The sequence below is a fragment of the Plecotus auritus genome (assembly GCF_963455305.1).
Source record: "Plecotus auritus genome assembly, chromosome: 13".
NCBI classification, from domain to species: Eukaryota; Metazoa; Chordata; class Mammalia; order Chiroptera; family Vespertilionidae; genus Plecotus; species Plecotus auritus.
The window spans coordinates 6,438,113-6,451,622 of NC_137779.1; the positions used below are offsets into that span (position 1 = coordinate 6,438,113).

At 41.6% G+C, this 13,510-nt stretch overlaps 1 protein-coding gene across 1 annotated transcript in view; it reads left to right on the top strand.

The window, feature by feature from the left end:
* CIT (citron rho-interacting serine/threonine kinase) overlaps positions 1-13,510 on the top strand; it is a 150,406-nt gene that overhangs the window by 19,359 nt on the left and 117,537 nt on the right. The window contains exons 4-5 of the mRNA XM_080649954.1: positions 2,204-2,407; positions 3,832-3,985. Coding sequence (XP_080506080.1) covers positions 2,204-2,407; positions 3,832-3,985 — 358 coding nt within the window. The remainder of the gene's footprint in view (positions 1-2,203; positions 2,408-3,831; positions 3,986-13,510) is intronic.

A 13,510-nucleotide genomic window follows, 5' to 3' on the forward strand; every position in this document is an offset into this window, starting at 1 on the left:
CAAGCCATGTGAGCTGCAAACAGGGAAAAGTGAATATTCTCAAACAACCTAGTGTGGTGATAAAATAAAACCCAACATATGCAAATGATGTACATTTGAGGATTGTGTATTAATGATTCTGCAAGATAATTAGGCATAAAGGGTAAGCATTTAATCAACGATACAGTGGCATTACTAACACCTGGATAAATCAAGGTATTATAGTGTTTATTTTCTTATTTTGATATTTAAGAGATATTTCTCATTGTCAGTATTGGTGGTTTTTACCAAAACCCTGCAATTTAATCCTAACCTGTGTGGAGCTCATTAACATTTACGCACACATTAAAACACAGAGGTCTGGCCCTAACCGGTTTGGCTCAGTGGATAGAGCGTCGGCCTGCGGACTGAAGGGTCCCAGGTTCGATTCCGGTCAAGGGCATGTACCTGGGTTGCGGGCACATCCCCAGTAGGAGGCGTGCAGGAGGCAGCTGATCGATGTCTCTCATCGATGTTTCTAACTCTCTATCCCTCTCTCTTCCTCTCTGTAAAAAAATTAATAAAATATTAAAAAAAAACACACAAAAAACACAAAAAAACCCACAGAGGTCTGGGCTCAGGCTTCCCAGCGTCAAGGCTTCCTCTTGATGTAAGCTACTTTCAGTTCCTCAGGCTTAGGGTGTGCTGTCTTAGACCATATGTTTCCTCCTTTCTCTTCACTTTTGTCCATCTCCACAGGCCCGTGGGTTTCTTGGGAGGTGTGACCATGTAGCTTTCCCATATGGGTATTTGCTGTGGAGATCCTATTGCCCAAAGCAGTGGATGACCCTAGTGTCAAGAGTAACAGCATCACACTGCTTTCTGGTTTACAGTTTGGGAAAACATATGGTGGGCCTGAGGCAGGGGGTGGGAAGAGGGGGAGTATGGAAAATGAGTCCATTTCCTATCACACTGGGCCTCTGGATCAGAGGAATGGGCAAAATTAAACTTACTGTTGGAAGAGCTTTGGGTCTTCATCACTGGGGAAAGGAGACCTGGTGTCCTCTAAACATTCGCTTTCCTCTCAATTCCCAATAGAAGCTAATTTACTTTCTTGATATAAAGCCCAGCATTAAAGACATGTGGCCTTACCCATAAAATCTCTTGGCTCACAGAGGGGTACTTAACATCCTTTAATGGGGAGAAAGTTCTTTTGTGCCATGTAACTGCTGATGTGAGAGAAACCTTTTTAGATGTAGGGTTATTGGACAACTGGTCAGCACAGTATACGATTAACATCAGGCCCTCTCTGGTTTATGGGGAAGAAGGTTAGAGAGGTGATCCTTAGACTTCAAATTTCATGGCTCAATAAAACTTCAAAACAATTTTGAAGACCTAAAGGGCTGTTGCTGACTTACAGGGTTGCCTCTGAAGGGGTGGGGGTGAGGGGCAGAAAGCCTACTTCTGTCATGAGCATCATTTCAAGAAACAAAGGACATTCAAACACCAAAACAGCCAGAAGGACAAATTCTCAGAAACAGAAAGGACAGTTCTTTAAATGGAAAATATTTAGCTTTATAAAAAGACATGCTACATCGTCCTAATCTTTCGTTGCCAAGGTCAGGAACTTGGGTGCCATTGGATTGGAGGGCCCTGGTTTCTGAACAGTGGGGAGGGAACAAGGAACAGGAGGAGTTGGGGATGAGGAAAGTGAACTCAGTAACATTTGACCTCTTGTGCAAATTTTCATATCTTGCCCTGTGGATGGATCAAAGTGAAAATGTTGATATTCCAAATATTTAAACTTGACATATAACACGTTTGTAATATTGTGTTGCCAACTAGCTGCCAATGTCTCAGTAATGGGTAGATTGATCTTATAGATTAATTTTTAGGATTTATTATCACTTTGCTGTTTCATAAGTAAGAGAGGTTCTATCATATCCGTAACGTGTACCAGAAAAGCTATCTTCCACTTCACGGATATTCTCCCCTCTCATTGTATAACCAAAGGGTATATATCAACAGCTCTTTGCCCTTTCCTTTTGGATTATACTATGTGCTTAAAAAAAACAACTAGTAAGTCATTTGCATTTCCTGACAGTGTGCCACTTGACAGAAGGTTTAAGTGCCTGGAAGAAGAGTAATCAGTGGCAAATCAGCTTGTGTCTGAAATGTGGCTGTTCGCAATACATTTGAGGATAATTGAAAGCTTGTTGTGTTCATTTTATTTATGGGTTTCCAGGTGAATGCCAAACTCCCGATTGGGACCCCGGATTACATGGCCCCAGAAGTGTTGACAGTGATGAATGGGGATGGAAAAGGTGTCTACAGCCTCGACTGTGACTGGTGGTCAGTGGGAGTTATTGCTTATGAGATGGTGTATGGAAGGTCTCCGTTCACTGAGGGAACTTCGGCCAGAACCTTTAATAACATCATGAATTTCCAGGTAAAGAGCTCTTAGTAGATTTGAAATAATATTAAGAAATGTTAAAAATTGTGGAATGAGCATTTGTAATGTAAACCAGCAGTACTGGTTAATAACATAGCAAATACTTTTACGGCACTTACTTTATGCCAAAAGCTGTTCTAAACACTTTGTTACTTGTAGTCTATTGGCTTTTAGCTGCCAGTAATTAATTGTAAGCTTACGTCATTATTTTGTGTGCCATTAAAAAAGAAAACCTGCAGCCAGTTAATCTATGGTATTTGATTGAGTATAAGATGCATTTTGATTTCAGTGTTGTTAAATGTGAATAAATGTGAGTCTTAGAATTGATGAAATATAGTTTATTAACTTGGCAAATTGTCCAACAACCCTGTGAGGTAGATGTTATTATTTTCATGTAACAGACGAGGAAACCAAAGCACAGAGTAGTTAAGTAACTTGTCCAAAATAACACAGGCAGTCTGGCTTTGCAGTCCATGCTCTTGATGTCATGCTATATACGGCTTCGTAGTACTATTAGCTATCGAATGTGATTGAGGGCATGGATCAGGAATACAGTAATATATATAGAGTAGAATTTAAAACTATTTTCTAATAACTGACTATTCACTATAGTAAGCCCATTTCTTAAAGATATGACAAATATAAATGTTTTAGTTTCAACCAAAAGGAAAAAGAGAAGTGTTTTCACAGGTTTCTGTATCTCACCCAATTTCATCTTTCTGGAATACTTAATACATATTTTTATATGTATAATACATATTTTATATGCTTAGTACATGCATAGTTATTTGTTATTCTTGAGTCTCCTCTTGAGTTAAAGTTTCCACTTAGATGATTCTTGGGGCTGATTTATTCCCTTCATTTCAGCCCACCATTCAGCAATGAGTAGATCGCACTCACTACATTTAGGTACCAGGTTTACAGTGATGAGCAAGGAGAAGGTTCTCTGCCTTCTTCCTCCATTGTCACACAGAAATCAGAATACATGTGTGTATGCAAAAGCAGAATACAGAGGGAGAGTGCAGGAGGGAGTGATAGGCCGGAAGCGGTAGGCAGGGAAGAAGGGCCCAGGGTGGGCAGGGTTTTCTAGGCAGACAGAACAGCATGATTTGTTCAGGCAGCTTTAAATAGCTCATCATTGTTGGATAGCCAAGAGGGAGATGGGGAATGGAGCTAGATGAAATGGGAGAGGAGCAGGGGTCAAGTCATGAAAAGTATTGAGCCCTTGTAAAGAAACGAGGCCTGTTCCTGTGAACAGGACGTTTATTTTGGGAGCTTGCCTTTGGTTCAAAGTGAAGAGGGCACAAAACTTCCTTCTTTAAACAAAGAAGAAGAAACTTGCATATAGGAGAAGTACTTTCTTAATATTGGGGCATAGGAAGCTGAATTTGCTAAGGAAATTATTTTATTTTTTGGAATAGCGGTTTTTGAAGTTTCCAGATGACCCCAAAGTTAGCAGTGAATTACTGGATCTGATTCAAAGCTTGTTGTGTGGCCAGAAAGAGAGACTGAAGTTTGAAGGCCTTTGCTGCCATCCTTTTTTCTCAAAAATCGACTGGAATAACATTCGTAACTGTAAGTAGAGCTGTGGTTCCTTCAGTTCTGGGGTTGGGATTAAGAAACACTTGAGAACTGAAATTATTGTGGCCCACAGAAGCTGTTATAAAATATAAAAATAAGGGCTTTAATTATCTACCGGATAGAAAAGGCTGATGGTGTAGTGCAGCTGTCTGAGTAATAGTTCCACTTTAAAGTTGTTTGCACAGAACTGGGTCACTTATCAAACTCCGTGGTGATGTGATCTTTAGAACATAATCCCTCAGTAAGTTAGAGAGATGGAGTTTGAAGGTGGTAACTTGCTTCGATAGAGTTTCCTTCCAGAGGAAAAGTGGGCCTGGCTATTTCATTCACAGGTTAGAAAGAGGATTCCGAGATTAGGCAAAGTGCCCAGGTTGCTCTGCTAATGGCTAAGCCTGCATGAAAACCGTAAATGCCTCACATTTTCATTTGCTTCCCTCTGAAATTTTTGTGTTTGCTCACAAGCCTGTAAAAATCTATAGTGTGTACACAGAATGGATTCATTCATATATCACTTTATAATGAACTAATGCAAACTAAATTCATTAAAAACAAAGGCCTGATTTATTGTCAACAAAATAAAAATGCTAGGTTTTTTGCAAATTGGTGATTTTTTAAACCTTTTTTTAATTGGGTGTGTTGTTGATTGGATGTGTTCTAGTGACCTGACCCAGTGATTAGCATAGATTAGCCGGTACGAAAGCCGTTGGCCTGCTTGAGAGTGTTTCATTTTTGCTGATGAGGGGAGGTGGGGCAATGGAAGGCATGTCCAGGCGGCAAAACCAGGCTTCTAGTTGTAACTGTTGTAATTATCACTGCTTGCCCCTTCAGCTGGAATGTGTTGGGTTAAGATCCAGTGTTGTCCAGTTGAAAGCCATTTTGATGGTTTCTCTAACCTCCCGCCAAAATATTTAAGTAGATTGCACTTCCATAAATCTTTCTTGGCTTTTTTTCCCTTTTGGTAGCCACACTGCTTTATTTTTCTAATCTTTAGGCATCAGCCCCCAACTCTCCACGGTTCTGAGCTTTTAATCAGTGATACATTTTCAGTGCAGTCTTCCTTTTTTAGAAAGATGATACAATTTCTTTTGGTTGCTATTCAAATACTTAATCTTCTCTTGCCTTGCCTTCTTATATCTAATACTAGAGGCCCGGTGCATGAAATTCGTGCATGGGTTCGGTCCTTGGCCTGGCCGTGATCAGGGCTGATCAGGTTCCTTGCCTCCCCGCCTCCTCCTTCCCTCACTCCCTCAGCGGGGGCGCCGCTGGTCGCCCACCATGTTCCATGCTGCCCCTGGTGGTCAGTGCATGTCATAGTGAGTGATAGAACTCCTGATCTCACATGGTTGAACTCCCAAGGGGACACTTTACATATTAGCCTTTTATATATATAGATTCTTGAATAAGCAGCTAATGGTTTATGCATGCACTTGCGGATTATGTCTAAGAACATATCTCCACTCAAGTAAGTCAGTGAACAGTGATTAACTTATTTTGTTTTTTGGTAAACCTTGACTTTTCAGTATTGTGTCAGAATTCTCAGATTTTGCCCCAGCTGATTTGGCTCAGTGGATAGAGTGTCGGCCTGTGGACTGAAGGGTCCCGCGTTCGATTCCAGTGAAGGGCACAGGCCCGGGGTGCAGGCTTCATCCTCAGTGTGGAGCTTGCAGGAGGCAGCTGTTTAATGATTCTTTCTCATCATTGATGTTTCTATCTCTCTCTCCCTCTGCTGTTCTCTCTGAAATCAATAAAAATATATTAATAAAAAAAGAATTTTCAGATTTTGTTCTAGTCCTTTCCTTTCGGGCTGTTTATAGGTTTTAGGCTTGTTGGGTTTACAAGTGTAACCACTGTTCTTAAATGTTATAGCCTTGTGGAGAATACATGTCAGTGTAGAATGTGGCACATACTGTCCCGCATGGGGCCCATCTCTGAAGGTCATGGTTGTCTTTGGGAGGAGATGACTTTGTGATGGACTACTAATAGTCTTGGTCATCTTCACACTTGTTGCTGCCATATTGGACTCACTATTCCTTCTGTGGCTATTTTAATTTTTCCATATCCTAATCAGTGCCCTCTTAGTTTTTCCTTATTTTTAACACATGTCCCTGCCCCTTCTCCCCTCTCCCCCACTCATTCGTATAAGGGAATTCTCTTCACCCAACTGAATCCTAATTCTTTTTTTAAAATTTATTTTTTAAAGTAAAAATTGTATATGTTTAAGATGTACAACATGATGATTTGCTATACATATACATGATGAAATGATTACTGTAGTCAAGCTAATTAACATATCCATCTTCTCACAGTTATTTTTTTCTCTTACTTTTATTTTTTTGTGGTGAGAGTACCTGAAATCTACTCCCTTAGCAAATTTCCAGACTTCAGTACAGTATTGTTAACTGTAGTAATTCTGTACATTAGATCTCTAGACTTATTCATCCTACATAACTCCAACTTTGTACCCCTTGACCAATATTTCCCTGTTTCCTCCACCTCCCCACCCTGGTAACCAATGTTCTGCTCTCTGCCTCTGTGTATTTGACTTTTTTAGATTCCACACCGAAGTGAGATCATGCAGCTTTTTTCTTTCTGTGCCTGTCTAATTTCCCTTAGCACAGTGCCCTCAAGTTCACCCAGGTTGTTAATGGCAGGACATATGAATACATATATAATTCATCCATTCACGGACACCTGGTTGTTTCCATATTTTGCTCTTGGGAATAATGCTGCCATGAAATGGGAGCACAGATACCTCTTCGAGGTACTGACTTAATTTTCTGTGGGTGTATAACCAAAAAAGGGCTGGCTGGGTCTTTGGTAGTTCTAGTTTTAGGTTTTTGGAGTAACCTCTATACTGTTTTCCATAGTGGCTGTACCAGTTTACATTCCCACCAACAGTGCACAATCCTTGCCAATACTTATCTCTTGTCTTTTTTATAATAGCCATCCTAACAAGTATGAAGTGATATCTCATGGTGGTTTTGATTTGTATTTCTCTGATGATTAGGATGTTAAGCACATTTTCATATAACTCTTGGCCATTTGTATGTCTTCTTTAGAAAAAGTCTTTTCAGGCCCTTTGCCCAGAATCCTGGTTCTTAAAACTTGATGGTTTTTATTGACTTCTAATTCCCAGTGTAGTGGTTCTGAAGAGTCATAAAATATGGTGGCTTCAAAAAATTTTTCTTTTAATTTTAATAAACTTTTTACTTTGGAATAGTATTAAATTTATAGGAAGGTTGCAAAGCTAGTACTGAAAGTTCCCGCATACCCTACTCCCAGTTTCCCTAATGTTAACATCTTACATAACAATGCCACATTTGTCAAAACTAAGATTAGTACTGGTGCATTACTATTAATAAACTTTAGACTTGCTTCTATTTCACCAGTGTCCCCACTCATGTTTTCTTTCTTTTTCAGGAACAGAATCCAGGGTACCATTTTGCAATTAGAGCATTTGTAGTTGCTGGGACTAATCCCATCAACTAATGTAGCTCAGCCGATGGGTGGCATCTTTTTGCCCACTGAGGATTGGTGCTGCCCTTTCCTGGAGGTCCCGTGGCCTTCCTGACCATGCAGAGAGCCATGGTTTAATTTCACCGTCTCCTGGCAGATTTTCTTATTTTCACCAACCTCTGATCCCTTCATATTTGCAGTCAGCTCAGGGCTTTGTGATTGAGAACATTGCTGGACTCCATGCGATTTGAGCTGTGTTCTAACTTTAACAGAAATTATGCCTTTGTCCAGCCCTTGTTTTCATAAGCACATGTTAATTGACTTCCGTCAAACGATACACTTGAAGTCATCAAGTTCCCCGAGTTCATGGTTGCTGCTTAAATGCCTCGTGGTTCCAAACTGTTGAATAGTCCACTTTCCACACACAAAAGTGTTTCTTGATGAAAGCAACATTAACCTCTCTGCTGTTTCACCCCTAATTCTTTTTTTTCTTGTTGTAACTAAAGGAAGTACTGCTTAACACAGCAGGTAATCTTCTAAAACTCATTATCTCAAGAAGTGGTCTTGGCTGGATATATAAATGCGGTTTAAGAAGGGTCTGGGCAAATTTATGAATGACAGAGTTGGGAATGGCTTCTGAGAGAAACTTGGACAAGTCTTGGCTTTGACACTGAAGTCAGATGGAGCATCTGTGTCCCCCCGGGTCCTGCCCCTGGGGGGTGATATGGGCACCACCAGGACTCTGACCCAGCTCAGGAATGCTTATTCTCCCAGCAAGCAACCTCTTTGATGAGTCACTGCCACACTCATGGGTCACCATGTGCCCATTACTCTGATGCTTCGTCCCCAGCTTCACATAATCAAATACAAGGTTGGGTTTTCAGCGGCTTATTATTATTATTATTATTATTATTATTTTATTATTTCAAGGCTGCTTTCCAAGTTTTAGTCTGGGGCCTCTTAAGAGTACTATGTTTCTTGGGCTATGCAGTTCTGGTGATGTTTCTGGTATTGGTCAGGAGTCTGGCTGTACCCACATTGATTTTGGGCTCTGGAAAGCTGAAGCCAATCGAGCTCCTCTTTCATGCCTTTGGGGTCGCACCTGCCTTTCCTGGCATCGTGCACCTGCTCCTGTCAGTGGGAAAGCATAGCAGTCTGGTGCACTCTTCCAGTTACACCTTCTAGAACATATCCCCCCAAAGGCACGGTGATGTCAGTGCAAGTAGCACATCTGCACCTCTCATCCAAGACAACCAATTCTCGACACTGAGAAATGCATAATGGGAGTATCGATTATGGATTATTCCCTAGAACATCTGTGGCTATTGCTCTAGAGAACTTGTATTGTCTGTTGCTTATGACATGGGCTTTTTCTTTTGATTTGCCTTTCTTTCACCTAACACATGTCCCTTCTCAGGAAGGCACAGTCCTTGAAAAATTATTCCGAGTTTTCAGGTCCTTAACGTTTGTTAGCAGAGAGTACATTTTGTTTTGATCTGGGAGTGCCTCTGTGGTCCCTTGCTGATAAATACTGAGATATTCCCCTGTCAGGTTTCTCTCTCTCTCTCTCTCTCTCTTTTTGCTGATGATCGTTATTTGCTATCTGAATAGTGAAACCACAAGGTCATAATCCTGTGGATGCTCACTTAACATGAGGGATGACAGCGTTTGGTTTAATCAATGATTTAAAGAGAGGGAGCCTACACTGAGTGGCTGGATTATTATGATCTCTGAACGCATATTAATCTGGCCACTCAGTGTGTGTGTGTGTGTGTGTGTGTGTGTGTGTGTGTGTATATGAGGCCTGGTGCATGAAATCGTGCATGGGGGTGGGGGGGTCCAGCCAGCCTGGCCAGGGGGAGGGGACATGGGTGGTTGGCCGGCCTGCCTGCTGGTCGAACTCCTGGTTGAGGGGACAATTTGCATATTAGCCTTTTATTATATAGGATATACACTGAGCATTCAGAGATCATAATAATCTGGCCACTCAGTGTATTTCTTCTTAGCCTCAGGTGAAATTCTACATATTATTGTGTGTAGAAATAAGCACTATGTAACTAACCCATTGGGTGTTTTACTCCAGTCCCTCTGTATGATAGGAAATGGCACCTATTCTGAGTCAACTACTAGGTATTTAAGTATATCACACCATATTACTTTAAAACAATTCTGTCAGAGGTAAGGATTTTTATACCCATTTCACGGATGTGTCATTGTGGTAACTTATCCCAGGTCATATAGCAAGTGAGTGAAAGGGGCCAGATTTGGGTTGAGGTCTAGAGCCCATGCTCTTTCTATAATACCATGCATGCCCTAGCAGAAATATTGTGATTTGCAATGATGACATATAAACCATGTCACACTATAGATGGTTTAATCTCTGTGACTATTTACGTATATTTGTAACTAGAGGCCTGGTTCACAAAATTCATGCACTCGGGGGTAGGGGGTGGCAGTCCCTCAGCCTGGCCTGCGCCCTCTTGCAGTCCGGGAGCCATCAGTTGGACATCCTTAGCGCTGCTGCGGAGGTGGGAGAAGCTCCTGCCACCGCTGCTGTGCTCGCCAGCCCGGCTTCTGGCTGAGCAGTGCTCCCCCTGTGGGAGCACACTGACCACCAGGGGGCAGCTCCTGCGTTGAACATCTACCCCCTGGTGGTCAGTGCGTGTCATCGCGACCGGTCGTTCTGCCGTTTGGTCAACTTGCATATTAGCCTTTTATTACATAGGATTGTAGTACTTTTTGGATGTACAAGACTCATCATGATATTTGAGTACCTACAATGTCTAAGTGCTACATTGGGTGCTGTAGCTCTATAGGTGAATAAATTTGGATATGACCCTGCCTTCATGGAGCTTATAGTCTAAGCGTTAGATCCTTTGCTTAGATCAGTGGTTCTCAACCTTTCTAATGCCGTGACCTTTTAATACAGTTCCTCATGTTGTGGTGATCCCCAACCATAAAATTATTTTCGTTGCTACTTCATAACTGTAATTTTGCTACTGTTATGAATCGTAATGTAAATATCTATGTTTTCCGATGGTCTTAGGCGACCCTGCTAGCGATTCTCAACCTGTGGGTCACGACCCACAAGTTGAGAACCGCTGCTGTAGAGCCTGCTAAGCCAAAGCTACATTTAAAAAAGATCCCCAGGAATCAGATTCCTGTGCATATTAGCGTTTGTGAAGCTTGGCAAGAGGAGGAAATTAGATCTGAGTTTCTTTCTTGTTCATGTTTGTGGAGTCTTCCTAGTTTTGTGCTCTGGGCTCAGGCTAAGGGGAAACTGCTTTTCGGCTAAGAACTTCGATGGGTGGATGGAGTGCTTAGAAATGCCACATTTTAGGCTCTACTTTTGAGGAATTGAAAGTTTTTCCTCAGATGGGCTTTATGTCCTTCATGTCTTTCAAGATGGTGGTTTAACTTAATCTCCACCTGCTGATAGCAAATGATTGTAAAAAGACATTTTTATGCCTTCCCACACCCCAGCTTACTGTCGTTTTATATTTACCTTTAATTAAGGATGGATTAAGTTTTTCATCATTAATACTTTTTTATGCGTGTATTATACTGCCATACCATTTATTGAGTACCTACTATGTGCTAAAGGCTCTGCAAAATACTTTATGCATGTTATGGTTTCATTTACTTCTTCCTAACCTCTGTGAGGCAGGTACAATTATTAGTCCCACAGTACAGATGAGGACACTAAGGCCTAAACAGATGAAGCCGCTTGGGGAAGGTCACGGAGCCAGGCGTTGGCAGTGGCAGAAGTCAAATCAGATCTCCCTGACTCTGAGCTCTCTTAGCTTTTATTTATTTGAAAAGTTATATAGTCCCTGGTAAAACATTACAGTGTCAAGGAAGGTTATACAATGAAAAACATCTCCTTCCCACCACATCCAGTTCCTCTTCCTAATGCGAACCACTATTGTCAAATTTTTGTATAACTTTCCATAATATTTTCTGTTAATATAAACGACAGCACAGCCTGTGCTCTTAATAGCATCATTATACTGCCTCCCAAGAATTCAAGAGTATTTATTGTCAGGTTATTTTCCTGCATCATTGGAATAAATGAGGGGAAAGTCTTTGCAAAACCCTACTGTGTTTATCCTTTGAATTTGCCACTCTGACTATGATTTCAAATGAGCGGTGCTTTCTTCTCAAATGAAAAGCCCCTTATGGTTTTAATATGAATATTTCAGTTATTTATTTTAGTGTTCTGTTTTTCAGATAGCATTCTCAATGGCACGTGCAGAATGTGTGTGTGTGTGTGTGTGTGTGTGTGTTGAGCCTTTTAAAGATCTCCCATCATTCGAGCAGGCTTCCGGCCATGTGTTGTTAGTATTCCGGCCATGTGTTGTTTGTGAACTAGTTTGAGGACGGTAGTAGACGTACTTCTCCGTTAGCCTTGGGTGGCCCCTTAAACGTATCTCCCTGTTAGACACGCACCCAGTCACTCCAGGGGCAGGAGGAAGAAAGGGAGCTGTTTGGAGAACTGATATAAGGAGGGTAGGAAGACGGAGGATGCTATAGTTGTGATGGCAGAAGCATAACTTACTGGACCACCTGCTAAAACATAAAAAAGGAATAATGAAGACATGTCAGTAGCTCTTATAGTCTTATGGGATGTACAGGTGGATATTGATGTGTCTCTTGAGGGCTGTTCTTTTTTTAGAGAGTAAGTCATTGACAAGAGAAAATAGACTAAAAAGAGCTAAATGCTTAGGAATTAGAATGATAGGATTTCATTCTAGAAGCTACATCCAGATGTTAAACATATGTAATATTTCACTTTATTCCAAGATAAGTTGAAACAAGCTTATTTCAGCTATAATTGCAGTATTAGAAGGAACAAAACAAATGTAGAAATCTGGGTGGCGGAAATATCAGGGTAAGGAAATAAAATCAGGGTCAAAGGTGAAAACAAACAAGTTCCTGTCAAGTTGCTAGAAGATAGATTTGGTGCTCTCAGCCTTCTAGTGGCCAAGGCAGAAAGTATTATGAACAGTCCCATGAGCCTCAGCCTCACAAGAAAGAGACCCAGAAGGTTTGCTCAGAAAAGCCTGGATTTTCTGAATGCCGAGCCTTGAGGAACTTCCCATAAACGAGACCCTGGTGACATGGTGGACCACATCCCTCCAACGCGTGCCCTGGGACTTCCCCATGATGCTTCCTGTAGTGCCTCTTAGTGTAAGCCAGCAATGCAATGCTAAATTCCAGTTCAGCAAATCAACTCTAAATGAGGTAATTAGTGCCTTTCTTGGGAGAACATGGGAAACAGGAAATAGGTTTGTAGAGAAAGCCCATAAATTGGAATCCATAGCCCTTAAACTCTCACTTGCCAGAAAACCTTCCACATCCAAGCAATCATGGAAATGATTTGGCCAAAGATTCAACATTATATTAAACATCTGGGACTATATTTAGCAGCCAACTTCCTAGTCAGCTCTGTGAAGTGTGGTGCTTGCATTTACGTACATATTCAGAGGGCGATGTTTGTATAGAATTAAAGAGGGCAGTTGGCCGGAGTCAAAGAGATTAAAGCCTGGGACAAAGACTAGGAGATCCAGGTTGTTCATGACTGAGGGTTTGGCAATGATTTTCAGTGTCTCACTTTAGAGAAAAGTATGGCCAACTCTGTTGCTCCCTGCTGAGAGAAAGGAAAGGTATAGCATTGACACTTTGGGTTCTAAGACCCACCCTTCTGTTCCTCAAAATTCTGACTAACAAAGGACACACACAAAGAACTGGTAGCCAGATAGGGACGAAAATATCCACTTTATTCTTGGCAAGGCAAGTGCTCAATAACCTTCGATGTAAGGGTCTGTTCAATTCACCCACCCTATTGAACAGAGAAGAATGGGAGGCCTTCCCTCGTGGCCAGGGAGGCCTTGCCGCAGTGGGCCTGATGGAAATAAGGAGGACAAGCGGGGTCACTTGGTTGAGTGCCTGCGCATCTGGACATAGGCAGTAAACAGGAAGTGCTGAGCCTGGTTCTTGTTTTCGCAGCAACCCTGTGCGCCACTAAAACATAGGCTGAATGTCCAAGGCCGCCTTCCTTGG